The 17873-nt window shown below is 40.0% G+C and overlaps 1 protein-coding gene across 3 annotated transcripts in view; it reads left to right on the plus strand.

The window, feature by feature from the left end:
• Window positions 1–17873, plus strand: part of MSRB3 (methionine sulfoxide reductase B3) — a 167351-nt gene that overhangs the window by 11296 nt on the left and 138182 nt on the right. Inside the window, exons 2-3 of one of the 3 annotated variants that reach the window (XM_053662049.1) lie at window positions 11170–11193; window positions 16549–16592. The exons of the other annotated variants lie outside the window; for them this stretch is intronic. Of the exons in view, the coding sequence (XP_053518024.1) occupies window positions 11170–11193; window positions 16549–16592 (68 nt within the window). The remainder of the gene's footprint in view (window positions 1–11169; window positions 11194–16548; window positions 16593–17873) is intronic. 3 annotated transcript variants of the gene reach the window in all.

Here is a 17873-nt window from a genome sequence, read left to right on the forward strand (position 1 = left end):
CATATCTGCAACATGAAGGAATTGGACTGGGTAATACCTGATACTGCTTTTATTTTAAGATTCTGTAATCTACAGATCATCCAAAAGTCTTCAGGTAGCTTTCATAATTTCTAATGGCTACATCATTAATAAATTATACGAGATTGTGTCTTCTCATTATTAATATACAAGATCATATTACTTGTGACGAAGATCTTATGTTTGAACTTTGTAGGCCAGTGTGCCCAGAAATTTGATCCATAGGCAAAGTTACATAACCTGTTTAAAGATTTAGTATTTTTTAAAGGATAGATTACAGTGCTATTAGAAGCATCATATTAAATATCTCATCTGAATGAATGACTCTAAGCACTACATATTATCAGTTGTTTTAACTGTACAGCTAAGAATCATTTATTTAGGATCGGATGATATATTTCAGATGGGGGAAGTCCTCTTTTATCAGGATACGTACACTCCCAGTAGAATTTGCCTTTGACCAACCTAGAAATATATTTAACTTTTAAAATTAGTTAATTTGGTTTTGTCATTAAAGAAGATTTTCTCCATTGAGTTTTAAGGGAAAAAACTTTTACTAATTTGACAGTAAAGAAGAGGATTTTCTCTCTTTTTAAAGTATCTTCTTTTGCCTTTAAAATGTATTAGAAAGTTTTTGCCCCTTTATTAGAACATATTTTACACAGACAAAGAGACTATCTACATGCAGCATAAATAATAAATTTAAAAAATCTGGGCACGCCTGCCCAGCAGAAGTGGAATACCGAAGCTGCCTGGGTGACCTTCGCCAGCAAGAAGCCTAGTCATGTGTTTTGTGATTATCACTTCACTCAAATGAGAAACTCTGATAAACTCTTGTTTTCCTTAGAGCTTTCTCCTTGATATATCCCTACCTGTTTTATGTTTAGTTTTGCATGTTTTGGAACTCTGTGTAAATGGTGTCATCTGCTGTGTAGTTTCCATGGCTTTGACCCCCTTGGCGTTGTGTTCATGTTGTCCGTACTGATGTACGTAACTCATTTTTAAAAGATTAGCATTTAAAATTGTCTGTGTGCTTTTCTACTTTTAATTTATTTCTCTTCCTGGCACACTGATCCACTAGGGTTCTTGTATTTTCCTACAGAGTCATACCTTTGTGTTTTCTCCACTGTTTATATATCAAATAATAATAATAACAACAACGGTAGTGGTAATAACAATAGCAAATACTCACATCCAGATCTTACTATGAGCCAGGAACCAGTCTCAGTACTTATTATTTAATGCTCATGGCAACTTTATCAAGAAGGTACAATAGTATCACGATGACTCCTATACTAGGTTTAGACGAGAGGTACAGAGTCATTCAGTAATTTGTGTGACTATCACTTGAATCTAGGAGGTCTGGCTCCTGACCCTATGCTCTTAATCATTATACTCTTCTAACTGCTGTGCAGTCTTTTCTTCTAATTATACTTTTCCCATTTAACTCTTGAAGATATTAAATGTTTCTGTCACATTGAAAAAAGAATGCCCCTGGTGTGAAGGTCAGGTTGGTTCTCCTGTGCGTCAGCAGCTAATGCCACGCCACAGCCTGCTTTGCTTCACGGGTGGACCAGGGCCTCCTTATGCAGCCCCCCACCCAGTTCTCTGGGATTTGCTGTTGCTTTTTATTTCTAGTTGGAAGAGAAAACTATGCTTCCTTCATTATCTTCCAAAAACCTCTCAGTTTTTTACTCTTGATCCATGGTTTGGAATTGCCTCCATTAATTTCCTGTGTTAATTTGGACCAGTTTCTTCCTGTTAAGAAAATAACACCTATTTTTGGAAAACTTAATCTTTTTGAGCCTTGGATTTCCCAACTAATATGCATTTGTTTAGTACAATTATTTTATTAAGCAAACATATGTAACTATTAATCAGAACTCCCTTTCAGTCTGAAATAACCAAAGGGGACCATGAGGGAAAAAAGTAAAGAGAAGTTTTTGATAGTGGTTAGAAACTACTGATTTTTCCCCAACCCCTCAGATTATAGAGCAAGAATCTTTGATATAGAGGGATAAAACCCCTTCGTACCATAAATTCCTTGTATGTAATTAATTAGCTTTAATTTTTTTCCTAAATTGATTAATTTGTTTCTTCTTACATTCTGTGATTTTATGATGTCTTCAAGTTTTCTCAAGGTCTTGGAAAATCTCCTAATATCCCTTATTGAAACATACTCAAATTTCTCTTATCTTAGAAAACAAACAAACAAGCCTATGGGACTTGCTGTCCTCTGTGACCAAGTTATTTTACAATTTGTTTTTAAATATCCTTGCTGTCTCTGTTTTTCATCCATCCAAAAATACATATTGTGCTTGTGGTACATGTCATGCACTCACTTATCTAGCCCTGGGCGTACAGTATGAACCTGAGAGACTAGGGGCTTTCATTTTCAGTTTGGAACCCGGCTAGCCTGCTGTAGAGAGTGAGAAAACCTTTTTATAGCAGCAGCAAGAGGGAAATGGTTTGTCTTGAGGGCAAAGAGAAGGTCCAGACCATACAGGGCTCTTAGACCAGCGTTAGGAGTGTAGATATTATTCTGAGTGATGGAAGCTATTAGGGGATTTTGGCAGGCAGTGTCAAGATTTAATTTGCATTTAAAAATAAGCACAGTAGCTACTGTGTGGAGAGAATGGATTGCAGGGGGTCAAATATCGAAGCAGGTAAACCATTTCAGGCTAGTTCAGTGATTCCAGTAAGAGTTGACAATAGTTTGGATCAAGGTGCTGGTGGCAAAACTGACAGGTGGCTGATGAATTGGGCACAGGGTCTAAAGGCAAGAGGAACCATCCACACTACTCCACTGAAACCGCTCTGATTAGAGCCACTAGTGGTGTCTGTAACATTAAACCTACAGGACTCAAATTGGCTCCTACCTTTCTGACTTCAGGGAATTTGATATATTGACCACTCACTCCTAGAAATAATCTTTTCTCTTGGTTTCTGACACTGTTTGGTTAGATTTGTGATTTTAGAAAAATGAATTAAATTATCAGTGCCCCAGTTTCTTCACTCGTAGATAGTATTGTTCCTACCCACATAGGTTGTTGGAATCATTAAATGAGGTAATATATGTGTACTACTTAGCATAGTGTTTTCCATGGAGTTTACTCTTGGTAAAGGTTAGCTAGCAACATCATCATCATTCTGGTCATCATCATCGTCATTGCCATTCTCGGACAAGACTTCCCAGGACCACTCTTTCTCTGGCCCACTGCCCCTTCTTGCTAGTCCTTATTTGCGAGTTCTTTCTTCTCCAGGTTACTCTTGAATGTTGAAGTTCCTCAGGGCTCTGATATTTTATTCTCATTTTACACAGTTTATTAGGCAGTCTTATTTACTCTGTGGCTTCAGTTATGTTTAAATTAACTGCCCCTAAATCTACCAATAAACCCAGTTTTGTTTCTTAGGGCACAGCCCTATGTATGCACTTGCTCCTGTATCACTCCCATTTGGGTCTCTATCTTCGGTGCTGTCAATGTGTCAAAAAATGAACTTTTTTTTTGGGCTCAAGCTTAAGCCTCCCTTGTTCCCTAGATTGGTAAGTAATATTACCATTAGCACAGTTACTTGAGCCGCAACTGGAGTCCTCCTAAATTCGTTTCCTGCCTCGTGCCCTCTGTCAATCTTCTGCTTAGATTTCTGCAGTAGCTTCCTAATTAGTCTCCCTGTCTCTGGTTAAGCTACCCCACGCACCCCATCCATTTCCCACCTTTCAGTCATGGAGATCTCTTAAATTTGCATGCCTGATCACGTTATTCTGCTTAGGTTAGTTCCCTTTCTTTTTTAAGATGAAGTTCGGCATTCATATGCAGGGTGGGGCAAAAGTAGGTTTACAGTTGTGTGTGTGCAAAACAATGTATTCCTGTGTTATTATTCATTCATTAATGTATTATTTCCCATGTGAACAACTGTAAACCTGCTTTTGCCCCACTGTGTATATGCTTCCAAGATTTGCTGCTGCCTACCTCGCCAGCTCCCCGCTCTCCTCCTCACGCCTCCAGCCGCACTGCTCCTCTTTCGTAACCTTCAGGGGGTTGTACTCACTCTAATTTCAGGGCCACTGCTCATGTTATTCTTTGTCTGGAGCACTTTTTTCCTGATTCTTAATCTGGGCAGCACAGATTATTAGTTCATCCTTAGTGTGAGTGTTAAATACTACCTCCAGGCGCACGTTCTTATGCTTTCCAAACTAGACTACTCCTCTGCTGTGTAAGATCTTTACTCCTTCTTTGTCTCTCTGTGATCTTTACTGCACTTGCTAATATCTTTCTCACTAACCTGTAAGCTACGTGGAGGCAGGGACCATGGCATCTTGTTTCGCACTCTTTGTTGAATCACGCCCACCGTGTCTTTGTTGAATCAAGTAAGAGATGAGTGCAGCATGGATCTGCCAGGTTTGGGAGGCGTATGCAGTGTGTGTTTTATAACCTTGCAGGATGATAAAGGGGAGAAGAGAGGAGTTTGGGTGTACTGTCTTTCACTTTCAGTATCCAGTGGCCTCAGGCTGGAGAGGAGGGGCAGCATCGGAGCCGGAGGTCCTAGCTGTATCACCAGGTGTTACCTATGGGTTGTTTCTCTCTGATCCAAGTGACATGTAGAATTTGTAGGGGAGTGTCCCTAGTATTTTCCAGATTTGCCTGTTTTTTTGAAAAGTCGTGCATGGCAGTGTTTCCCAGATCTTTGGTACTCTAGGTATGAACAGTGCCTTGCAACTCCTGGAGGGTGACTTTCAGAGTGACCTGTTGGGTCCCATTATACCCAGTCCCAGTTGCTAAGCTCCCCATACTTGTGACTTACACGCTTTTTGTCTGGCCTTTCTTTCTTCTAATTAGAGTCCTAGTGGGAATTGGCTGGATCTCTCTCACTGACTTGCAGGAACAGTGTTTGCACATGGGAGTTGGCCTTTTTTCAATACATCCTCTCTTCTATTTTTCTTGTGCTGATGTGGATTTTTCTGTATTTTTACATTCTCCTCACTATTTCAATAGGAACTGCTAGGACTCTCATTGAGGGACTCTCATTGGGTCTTCTTCTAAAAGAAAGAAAAACACACAGCTGGTTAGGCGGTTGTGTTGCCAACTTTGTGTGTGTGCGAGTGTGCAGTCTCTGTTCCTCTCTGCTTCTGGTTTTCGATCCCTCTGCATTATTTCTTTGTCGTGTAACTCTGCATGAGAGTGGTTTTTAGTAGGTGCATTTAAATCGTATTTTATGTTATCATGGATAAATTGGATGATATTTTTCATCCTGTTGTTTGTTTTATCCTCTTTTTATGATCTTTACTTGGTTTTCAACCTTTGGCCATATGGTCTCTGTTTTACCAGCTTTTTTCTTTTACAGGGATTTGAAAGGTTGATGTTATGTTTTAGGCCTGTGATCTGGAAAAAGTGTTTAAAATTATCATTGATCCTGAATTTTTCTAGTTATTAAACTTAAAAAATAAAGTAAAACAAAATAAATAAAAAACAAAATGCAATAACACTAGACTCTTCTTTGCAGGAGGGGACTTTGGATTCTTTAATTTTCCCCCTGCCTTCGTTAACTAAAGGGGGCCTGTCCATCCATATGATTATCATTGAATTGTTATTTTCTTAAATTTAATTTTATTTACTTATCTTTAGAGGGGAAGGGAAGGAGAGAGGGAGAGAGATATTAATATATGATTGCCTCTGTGCATCCCCTGCTGGGAACTGGCCTGCAACCCAGGCATGTGCCCTGACTGGGAATCAAACTACAATCTTTTGGTTCGCAGGCCTGCACTCAACCCACTGAGCTACACCAGCCAGGGCGAATTGTTATTTATTTATTTATTTTGTTTTATTTAGTTATTTTTCAAGTACAGTTATTTGTCTATTTCTCCCATCCCAGCCCCCCCCCCGCCCCGTGCTCCCCACCTCCCTCCCATTTCCACCCCCCTTAGTTCTCGTCCCTGTGTCCTTCCTATTTGTTCCTCCAAATCCCTCCCCCTTTTTCCCCTTAAATTCCCTTCCCTCTCCCCTCTGGTCACTGTCCTCTTTTCTCTATTTCAGTGTCTGCTAATTGTTATTTTTATATGATATATTCTTTTTTAAGGACTTTAAAATCTTTTCCATATAATTGTATAATAACACCTGCATTCTGTGATTACCACCATAACTTCAAACCTTCACCTCACCATCCTTAGGGGCATGTTGATGAAATGCCCTTTGGGGGAGCCTGTCCTTGGGTGCTGGCTCCGGGTGAGTGTGTGCAGGGGGACGGTCTGTGGCCGCACATTTCCTGAGGTTACTGGAGGACGTCACAGACTTATATAAACATTGACCCTCCCTTGCAAAACAGCATTTAAATGATAAGAGGAGTCCAAGAAAGCATAATCAGGAGTCTAGGAAATGGCTTTAGAATAACCTGATTGTAAACACTAGTTGATTGTGGAATATAAAAAGTTGCTAGCATAATACATAGAAGAAGAACCAAGGAACAGGGAAGTTTACTGACTTTCAGATGAAAAATTAGTGTCAGTCAGAAGGGTTCTACTGGGAATTCAGTACCTCTAGTGGAGATACTTCTAAAGGTCATGCTACAAAGTTAGTTACAAGTTCTAGACCAGTTTTATCTTTGAATGAGTGAGTGATATAGGCGGTTTTTGTCAATTGCAACAATATTTTATAACTTCGTTTGAGATTTTCAAATTAGAGTTTACCAAAAGTTTACTTTGTCAAATTTCTGGTTTTTTAAGTACATTTGCCTCATGCACACTGAGGTCAGATCACACTCTGTGATTGAAACAGTTCATTGCAGAACTTGAAATGTTCCGTTTTTTGGTCAGACATAATGATTTTATTGACAGTCACTAAAACCTAATTACTGAAATAGAAAAATTAATATTAAATTAATCTTAGTTATTGTGGGACCAGTGAATTTCAACCTTTTTCATGTCATGGCACACATAAACTAATTACAAAAATTCTGTGGTGCACCAAAAGATATATTTTTTACCAATCCATCAATAAATAAATATCATTTTGATTCATTCACACCAGATGGCTATTGTTGTGTTGGCTGTTGTCACTTTTTAATTTGACAACCTAAGGGAAAAGAGGCCAGTGCCCCTGACCAAATAGTCAGGTCTTAGAGGTTTTAACACTTCCTGCGGCGTGCCAGTGTGCTGTGGAACACCACTTGAGGATTGCTGTGTGAGACAGTCACCTCGTTCTTACCCGGTTCAAATCTAAACTGAACTGAACCCTCCACCACACACACATGCGCACACACAACTCCCTCTCCATTCTCTGTCTCTACAGGCCATCTCAGAGCTCCTCCTGCTTTTTCTGCTCAGTAAGAGAAGTAAATTTGCTGTACAGTCTGCTGGTTGCTTTCAAAACCATTATCCCATTTAATCCTTCCAAAAGTTAATGAAGTGTTAGGATCTGTATTATGCAGGCAAGGAAACTATGTTGATCAGAGAAAGTAGCTAGTTAGCTTAAGATTTATCAGCTGGTTAAGCAGTGGAATTAGAATTTGAACCCAGTTCTGACTCTTTCCTGTGTATCGCATGCCTAGCTACACTACAGGACTCTGGTCCTGTGGGAGTGGACGTTACGCACAGGGCGGGGGAACAGGGGGTGACGTTCAAGTTCAGTTCTATGGAAACGCGTTGATCCTTTATTATGCAGGTGAATGTCACTGACTGCTCTCAAGGAGTTTATAAAAGAGGAACATATAAACCTAAAATTCTAACATACAGTAGTAGATATAATAATAGAGGTGCTGAAGTAGGAAGTAGTACAGAGGAAGAACTGACTCATTTCTAATGGAAGGTACGGGGTGAAGTGAGAGGGGACTAGCTGTGAAGAGAAGTTTCCCACAGGAGATGATATTTAAATTAGGTCTTGAAGGTTAAGAATGAAGAGGTTATATTATACAGAGTATATGGGTGTTATGGTGAGGGTAGAAGAAGGTGTGTGGAAAATGGTAAATAATTGGCTACTATCAGAACAGAATATTTACTTACTTACTCAACAAGTGCTTATTGAGTGCTTACTAAGGGTTAGGCCCTGTGCGAGGTACTAGAGATAAAGGAAAGAACAAGAGAGTTCATGAAGCAAATAATGTACCAGGGAGCGTTGGGGACTGATGTTATACAAGTAGGAAAAGAAGCAAACCTGATCGGTCTTGACGCCAGCATAGATTGGCTGAATTTCCCTTGTGGTTGCTAGTGTGCTGTGGAAGGCGGTGAAGCAGGGTTACAGCTGCAGTGTGAAGGGTGGGTGTGGGGGGAGGTCAGGTTAGAAGCAGGAAGATGAGAGGCCATTGCTACATTCTAGATGAGCGATGATGAAAAGGATGTGTTTGAGCAGTATCTTGGAAATGAAATGGACGGCACTTAGTGTTGACTGGCTGTGAATGATTAAAATAGAAAATGATTAAAGGGATCTCCCAGGTTTGAGGTTTAGTGGTTGAGTGGATGGGAGTACTTTTTAACAGCGCCAGGAATAAAGAACGAATAAGAAATTGGTGAAGAAAGAAGCAAACAGGTTGGATATGATACATAGTTTGAAGTATATGTGGAATACCCAAGTTCTCTTTAAAACATGATTTAATCACCTAACATTAATAAAGAAAACCACTGTAGGACAAAGTAGAAAGAATATTTTGCACACCATTTTATTTCTTTCACTTTATGACCTTGTTCAGGGCTTTTCCTTCCTCCCAAGTTCAACATGGCATCAAAGGATAGTTGATGGAGGCTATTAAGATTTGCCTTTCAGTGGGCTAGAGAGAGTCCGTTGTCATAAAATGTCTCCTTTATCTGCTGTGTCAGATACAAACCACAATGCATACCATCATGAGAATTTTATTGCGTAATTATCTTACTTTCTGTGACAGAAAATAAACTTGGAGGGGAGGGATGCTAAAATTCTACACAAGGGTAATTATTTATTTGTAGTTTCAGTGCTAAAATTTTCTATTCCTGGAAGGGTGGCAAAGTTCTAATTTAAAATATTTGAAACATGACTTCTGGCCAAGATGGAGGTGTAGGTGGAAACACTGTGCCTCCTCGCACAACCAAGTTTAAAGACAACAAAGTTTTAGTAACAAAAACGCAGCCAAAACACAGAAAATTGAACTGTATGGAAGTCCGACGACAACGAACCCTTCAGCCCAACTGGTAAGAGGGGTGGAGTCAGTGGTGGAGCGGGTTGGGCAGGAGAGATGGCCAGACTGACCCAAGAGTGTGGGCGCAGTTGGCAGATCCCAGGCGTGGGGTGGAAACAGGTGGACCCAGTGAGAGTGCAGGGCAGCTGGCTGACCATGGTCACACATTCGCGCACAGATAAACCAAGTGAAGGAACGAGCACTGAGACAGACCACTCAGGCCAGGGCCCCAGCGACGGGAATTAGAGCCAGAAAGCACCAACTGGAAAGACTTTCAGGGTCAAGGTGCCGGGAGAAGCGCACAGAGAGTTCGCTGGAGAGACCCACAGGGTCCTGGAGGGTGCACAGGCCCACACACCCAGGAGCCACGGGGGGGTGGGGTGCTAGTTTGCTTGTGGGAAGCAGCAGAGGGGACCGAGATCTGAGAGAAAGCAGAACAAACGCCATTGCCCCTCTCTGACCCCATCCCCACATACAGCGTAATAACCCAGCTACTTGAGTTGCCCAACTCTGGTGAACACCCAAGGCTCAGCCCCTCATATGTAACAGGCATGAACAGACCAAAACATTATGGCTCAAGAACAGCTCAAAGCCCCAGAGCTAATAAATCTAAGTGATGAAGAAATAGCCAGACTTGCAGATGCACAGTTCAAAACACTGGTGATCAGGATGCTCACAGAACCGGTTGATTTTAGTCACAAATTAGAGGAACAAATGAAGTCTAAACTAATTGAAATGAAGGGAAATGCACAGGAAACCAATAGTGATGGAAAGGAAACTGGGACTCAAATCAAGGGAGTGGACCAGAAAGAAGAAAAAAATTACCAAACAGAAAAGAATGAAGAAACAAGAATTCTCAAAAATGAGGAGAGGCTTAGGAACCTCCAGGACATCTTTAAACATTCCAACATCCGAATTATAGGGGTATCATAAGGGGAAGAGGAACAGCCATGAGTGGAAAATTTATTTGAAAAATAATAAAGGAGAACTTCCCCAATCTGGCAAAGGAAATAGACTTCCAGGAAGTCCAGGAAGCTCAGAGAGTCCCAAAGAATTTGGACCCAAGAAGGAACATACCAAGGCACATCATAATTACATTAGCCAAGATTCAAATGAAGGAGAGAATCCTAGAAGCAGCAAGAGATAAGGGGACAGTCACCTACAAAGGAGTTCCCATCAGACTGTCAGCTGATTTCTCAAAAGAGACCTTACAGGCAAGAAGGGGCTGGAAAGAGGTATTCCAAGTCACGAAATCCAAAGACCTACATCCAAGATTGCTCTATCCAGCAAAGCTTTCATTTAGAATGGAAGGACAGATAAAGTGCTTCTCAGATAAGATCAAATTCAAGGAGTTCATCATCACCAAGCCTTTGTTATATGAAATGTTAAAGGGACTTATCTAAGAAAAAGATGATAAAAATATGAGCAGCGAAAGGACAGCAAACTCACAGTTATTAACAACCGCACCTAAAACAAAAGCAGACTAAGAGGACAGCTAGATCAGGAGCAGAACCATAGAAATGGAGATCACATGGAGGGTTAGCAACAGGGGAGTGGGAGAAAGAGAAGGGGGGAGAAGGTACAGAGAATAAGTAGGATAGATGGTAGGTAGAAAATAGACAGGGGGGAGGGCAAGAATAGTAGGGGAAATACAGAATCTAAAGAACTTACGACACATGGACATAAACTAAAGAGGGGGAATGGTGGGGGAGGGGTGTGCAGGGTGGAGGGGAATGAAGGGGGAAATGGGACAACTGTAATGGCATAATCAATAAAATATATTTAAAAAATATTTGAAACATGATTTAAATATACATATTTTTAGGGCTTACATTCAACTCATTAAAATAGTTTTTAATGATATAGATACTGTAGTTATAGTTCAAGGCAAAAGTCTTTGTCAGCCTGCGTTAGCATTTCTTTAGCTGAAATGGTCCATCGTGGCACTGCATCTTTTTTTTGCGTGAATAAACTTCGTTTTAATCAAAAACCCGCACGAGGTTCTTGGCACAGGGGAACCTAAGGTGAGAAGCAGCAGCATCCAGCTTCACTTTTCCTATCTCACTTGTCTCACTCCTGTGAAGTCCTATTTTAAAATCATTCTTCTGGTAGTTCCCCAATTTTAGTCCATAGAGTTATAGCACTACCTTTTAATTCATCAATTTCAGATAATATCCAATTATGAAAAGTATGGATTTCTATTCTCTGTTCTGTTTACTATTGTTTACTGCTCTGTTGATTTCTAAATTGCTGTATCATTCATTTTTTTAAACATTAGATCATATATTTGCTCATCAGCTTTTGCTAGGCTACATGCCATGCTATTGCGACAAGAGATTCCAAGCAGAGTGAAGTAGTTTGTTTGTCTCTACCATACAGCCCAAGATAGGTAAAAGCCCAAGGTTGTATTGGCAAATAGCTTTGCCTCATGATCTGTTAAGTCTGACTCCCTCATCAAATAACTCTTCCACCCGTTTCCCAGGGGAAAGAAATCTTTAAAGCAAGTGATTCTGTCTTTAAAGGAGGTGATCTGAAAGATCACACATTGTATCAACTTATATTCCATTAGCCAGACTTATTTTAATATGTTCACAACACAGCAAGGGAGGCTGAGAAATGTAGCTGGATGTTCAGCTAAAATTTTAGAGGGTCCTATTACCAAGACAAAGAAGGAAGAATAGATTCTAAAGGACAATTAGAATTTTCTAACCTAGTTAGTACCTACTAACTCTCTACTTTATAAGATGAGGGTCCTGATACTGTTACCATTTCCTTGGATTTTCTTTCTGGCCTTATTTATATTGTATTAGCTATGTACTTTTTTTTGTTTTAAATTATGAACTTACTAATGTTTACATTCTGTTCTGAAACCACAGCCAAGTCTTTGTCTATAGGTTGTTTCTAAAACACTGTTTACTTAAAGATAAAAAAATGAACCGTTACTATAGTTCCTTCTCCTTTGGTCCAGGGTCATGAGCTCTGGGCCACTGGAAATGATACACATTTTTTCTACCATCATAACAAATGAGTAGTTTTTTGTAACATTGATTAAAAGCAGGGCACTTTATATCTAAGGTCCGCATCTGGGCAGTGACGGACTCAATCAGTAAGAGCAGATGCAGTGAATGCGGTTAGTTTCCAGGGAGCTTTCAGTCGCTGCAGGAAATGAGACCTTCATGTTCAGTCATTTTATTGTGACCAGGCGCGACTCAGCCAGTTTTACAAAGCGGAGTGGAACCTTAGTTCTTGAAGGGCTTCAGTCAGTTTGTAAGCTTCAGGTGGTCGAAGGTGAAGTAGTTCTCTCCTAACCTTCAGTGTCTGAATATGGCAGGAGAACTTCATCTTCAGTCCAAGGCAAGAATCTCTTCGGAATATTTAGGAATAGAAGGGATGACTATTGAGAGACTCTGGGCTTTCCCAAGTGGTCTCATTGTCTTTGGCATTGGCATTCCCATCATTTAATACCCTGTTGTTTTCCCAAACAAGGACAGCAATCTGGGACACAAGAATTCCTGCCCTTGAGGAATTTTTAATGTAGTAGAAGAGATTAAAATAGACTTTAGTTCAAATTCCAGCTCCATCATCTATGGGCCATATGACCTCAAGCACACTATTCTATGAACCTTAGTTTCTGCCGGAACACATAATCCCCAAATCCCACTAGCTTAAAACACTTGCTTATAATCCATGTCTGTTGTCTGTTAGATGGAAACTCTGCTCCATGTCTCCCTACGCTGGGATCGTGGTTAAGGGAGCAGCCCCCGTCTGATTATGGAACATTGCTGGGCACTGTTGGAGTGTGAAAAGAAGTCCCGGAGGACCTCACACCAGCAACTCAAGTACTCTGGCTTAGAAGTGACACACGTTGTCATTTCTGTTCACAACTAGTGCCCAGAGCTGGTGTCGTGGTCTCACTCAACCACAGTGGGCTGGCTGGGGAATGAATTCCTGCCATGTACTTGCAAAATGGAGAGCCAGAAATATGGAGCAAACTGTACTAATAATGCCTAGCTCAGGGTTGATGTGAGAATTAAATGACATTATATACACAGACACAGTCACTTTGTGCAGATGCTCAAAATTAATTATCATTGGCAATAATATCAGAGTAAAATGTACACATGCAAAATATTTCAATAACAATATTAAGTCAGACTAAAGATTCTTTCTTGTAAGCTATATAGAACTATGACAATGTATATGAAAGTGCCTTGCAAATTAGAACATAGTGTGCAAATGCAAGTTGATATTATTACTATCCAATAGATAGTAAAGATACAGCATTAAATACAGCATTAAAGCTTGGTTTAGTGTTAGAGCTAGATGTTTATAGTTATCTGTCAAGAATTGGTGGTTGAAGCTGTGAGAATAGGTGAGATCTGTAAGAAAGAAATTAAATAGTGAGAAATATGGAGAATACCAGAGGAGTAACTCTGGAGCATATTCACAGTTTGGAAATCAGAAGGATCAAAGAGCCAGAGAAGCGATTTCTGGAAAGGGAGGGTGAGAATGATACTTTGTAACATCATAGAAAAGTCAAGTGAAGAATGTTTTTAATCATGAAAATCCACCATAAAAATGTCTCTAAGGCACTGAGTTTCAATTCTATGAGTTCTGTGGGAGTATTAAATAATCAATAGGGAATGTTACTTAAGGGAGAAATAGTAGTATTGTTTCAGAGGTGTCTGTGTGCCAGGTGCTCCTCTTGTAGCAATCTAGTGAGGAAGCTGTTTACTATAAACTGTGTGGTTACAGATGAGACTTTCAAAGCTCAGAATAAAAAGTGGCAAGTGAAGGAGAAGTGACTAGTCAGAGAGAAAGTCTCAATTTTGAGTCAAGAAAAGCAAAACCAACTGTACTATATAAACACAACAAAATGAAAAAAAATGCTGGAAAGTTATGAAGGAATTTTTTATAGTAGTAAAAAATGAGCTCTGGCTAGTGTGGCTCAGTGGATTGAGTGCTTGTCTGAGAATCAAAGGGTAGCTGGTTCGATTCCCAGTCAGGGCACATGCCTAGGTTGTGGGCCAGGTCCCCAGTAGGGGGTGTGAGAGAGGCAACCACACATTGATGTATCTCTCCCTCTCATTCTCCCTCCTTTCGCCTCTCTAAAAATAAATAAATAAAATCTTTTAAAAATTATTTACGTGGGTTTTGCTTTCTTGTTGGCACTCTTTTAATGTTAAGAAATGAAACATACAATGTAGAAGCTATGAACTGTGAAATCATTGTACACGCTAGAAGAAAAGTATTTGTTTTATAATGGTGATAGAAGTTTTAAAATGTTAATATGAGAATGAATAAATCCCTGTGCTTGACTAGAGGCTTTACAAACAGGAATCCCAAGAAACAACATTTAGCAGTTATTATTAGCATTAAAAGATGGACTTTTGTTCATAATTCTATTTTAATCATATAGGTGTACCTTCTGTATTGTTAATATTAGGTACAGTTCTTTTTTCCCCCCTTTTTACTTTACATGTGAACTGAATCAGGAAGAAAATGTAGGTGCTGCAACATGTAGACAAGAGGGGTTTTACCCTAACATTTTATCCAAGTGGCTGTCTGACCTTTGATTAGTCTCTTTATCTGTTTTGTTACTTACCAAACAAGGGCTTTTTTTCATTACCTCATTCACCCAGTTTGTTGTTTCTCTCGCTCTCTTCCCACTGAGATGCACAGGATTGGTGACACCTCCCAGCAGTGCACTCACACAGTCACACACAGGTCGTGATTACACAGGGGACGGCTGAGCACCGGCGTGCCAGCCTGCGCACTCCTGGTGCTGGTTCTAACTCCACTTGTTTCTCTCCGGCTCCAGAAGACATGTCATAAAACAAGTGAATGAAGGTGGCATTTTTTTTAATTAAGATTTTATTTATTTTTAGAGAGGGGAAGGGAGAGAGAAGGAGAAGGAGAGAAACATCAATGTGTGGTTGCCTCTCAATCGTCCCCTACTGGGGACCTGGCTCCAACCCAGGCATGTGCCCTGACTGGGGATCGAACTGGTGACCCTTTGGTTCACAGGCCAGCACTCAACTGAACCACACGAGCCAGGGCTGAAGGTTACATTATTAAAGAAATACTTCAAAATCCATCCTTGCTGTTTTCTTAAAAAGCAAAAAACAACAAGCACTTACTCTTAAACTTTGGCATCTGAAGACAGTTTTCTTTAAAAGCAAACTCAGCCCTGGCTGGTGTGGCTCAGTTGGTTGGAGCTTCCTCCTGTAACTGGAAGGTTGTGAGTTCAACTCCTGGTCAGGGCACATGCGTAGGTTGTGGGTTCAGTCCCCAGCCTGGGTGCCTACGATCCCCGGGCACCTATGGGAGGCAACCAGTCAGCGCTTCTCTCACATCGGCGTTTCTCCCTCTCCCTCCCTCTGTCTCTAAAAAGTAATGAAAACATGCCCTCAGGTGAGGATAAAAAGACATTTAAAGCAAACCCAGATTGACAATGCTATACTAGCACCAATAAAGTAGAGGAACTGAAGTGGTCAATAACTTTTAGAACAGTATAGTCTTTTTACACTGAAGAATGCAAAAAGCATGATTTGTCACAATGTTCTCCATTTCCAAATACTTCAAAGCAAACATTTCATATGTTAGGATTTGATATAACCCTAATTATTTTAATACTTTATCCTATCTGCAAATGCATGCAGAGTGACATTACTTACACACTATCCCCAAAATATGTAGCTGTTCTCTCAAAGTGGTTTGGAAGATTGATTAAGGATTCTGAATAGCCAGGCTTCTGTATTTTCCTAGAACAAATATGAAAAGATCTCTGCTTAATAAAAGGGATGCCCAGTTCTAGCTAATAGCCAATTCTAGCTAATGGTCTATTGATTTCAAAAAGTAAATGATAAATTGATCAATTCAGTCAACAAATATTAGTTGAGCATAAGTAGTGCCAGGCATTGTGCTGATAGGAACAAAAATATTTTTATGGAACTTTGTAGTGAACAATTAGATTAGCGTTCCCAAATGCTGGCCCGTGATGAAGTTTCTCCTTTAATAATGAAATGAGAAAAATAGCAACAATGAAAAATTTTCCCATAGCAGTAAATATATTCTATTCAAAAGAATGTTCTTTATCATGGTATAACGAGTGTTTGGGGCTTTTTGTTTTTATTTTGCCAACTCTCTTTCAACTTTTGTGGTTCGGGGGAGACATGTTACCAGCTTGTAGAAAGCCCCCGACGTGGGCATTCCTTTGCCTTTTATTGGAAAGGGATTTGACTTTCAGGCTTGACCCTCTTTAAATGTACTAGCAGAGTCAGCATATACATTCTGGAGCTAATTATCAAATTTGTGAGTTCTTTGGATTTCCTGTTTACACCATCTTTCTTTGGCAGTTTGTCGTTCAATTGCAAGGAAAAAAGTAAAAAGAAATAGAAATAAACCCAAACCCAAAACTAACTAACTTTAGTCAAGTTTTTGTATGTATGAGTTCTGGAAGGGGACAAAGTGATGGAGAAGAAGTAATAAATTTTGACCAGAATTGGACATTTAAATTATCTTTGGATCTCAAATCAGATTGCTTCTTCAACCTCCCACCTTCATAGGTACTACTGTTTCTATGAAGGAACCAACTGGTTTTAGTTCAAATAGTTACCTTTAAGCACCATTAACAGTTCAAATGGTAGAGAGAACAGGGTGGGAAATGATGGTCCTGAACAATCAATTCTATAGAATCGGTCATTTACATAGTCTTTTCTTTTTTCCACTCAATGCCAGGTACTGGGATACAAAGATGAAAAGACACCATCTCTGCACTTATGACATTTATCATCTAGAAGAGGGAGACAGATGAAAGCAAATGTCCGTGCTCCGAAAGTTGTTATAGGGGATATAACAGCATGCTTGGCCCCTCGGTGGGGGGCCATGTTACAGAGGCTAAGAGTGGTGGGAGGTTGGAGTGGTGCTGAAGAGAGTAAGACTGTGAGATAAAGAAAGACATGGAAGTCGAAATAGGAAGCGGGGGACCTATTTGGGGGAAATTACGAGTATGGTATGGCAGGAGGGTGGCAAGGGGTGGGATGCAGTTATGGCAAGAGAAAGGCTAAAAGGGAAGGCAGCAGCAAGATGTAGAACTTCAGGTGCTTTTTTTTAGGAATATGGACGTTCTCCAAAGGATTTACCAGAATGCATTCTATGGAATGGTGATAGGAAAGAACAGGGCTTTTTAAAACATGCATATTTTATTGATTATACTATTACAGTTGTCCCAAATTATCCTCCTTTCCCCCCTCCACTCAGCAGCCCCCATTTCCTCCAGCAATACCTGCCTCTCCTTAGTTCATGCCCATGGGTCATACATGTAAGTTCTTTGGCTTCTCCTTTTCCTATACTGTTCTTAACCTCCCCTGTCAATTTTGTACCCACTATTTATGCTTCTTATTCCCTGTATCTTTTTCCCCATTCTCCTCCTTCCCTCTCTCAGCTGATAACCCTCCAAATGATCTGCATATCTATAATTCTGTTTCCATTCTGCTTGTTTGCTTAGTTTGTTTCTTTCAGATTCAGCTGTTGATAGTTATGAATTTGTTGGCATTTTAATGTTGATAGTTTTGACCTTCTTTTTCTTAGATAAGTTCCTTTAACATTTTATATAATAGGGGCTTGGTGATGATGAACTCCTTTAGCTTTATTTTGTCAGGGAAGCACTTTATCTGCCCTTCCATTCTAAATGAAAGCCTTGCAGGATAGAGTAA

The sequence above is a fragment of the Artibeus jamaicensis genome, unplaced genomic scaffold (assembly GCF_021234435.1).
Source record: "Artibeus jamaicensis isolate MK-2021 breed Jamaican fruit bat unplaced genomic scaffold, CSHL_Jam_final contig_233, whole genome shotgun sequence".
NCBI lineage: Eukaryota > Metazoa > Chordata > Mammalia > Chiroptera > Phyllostomidae > Artibeus > Artibeus jamaicensis.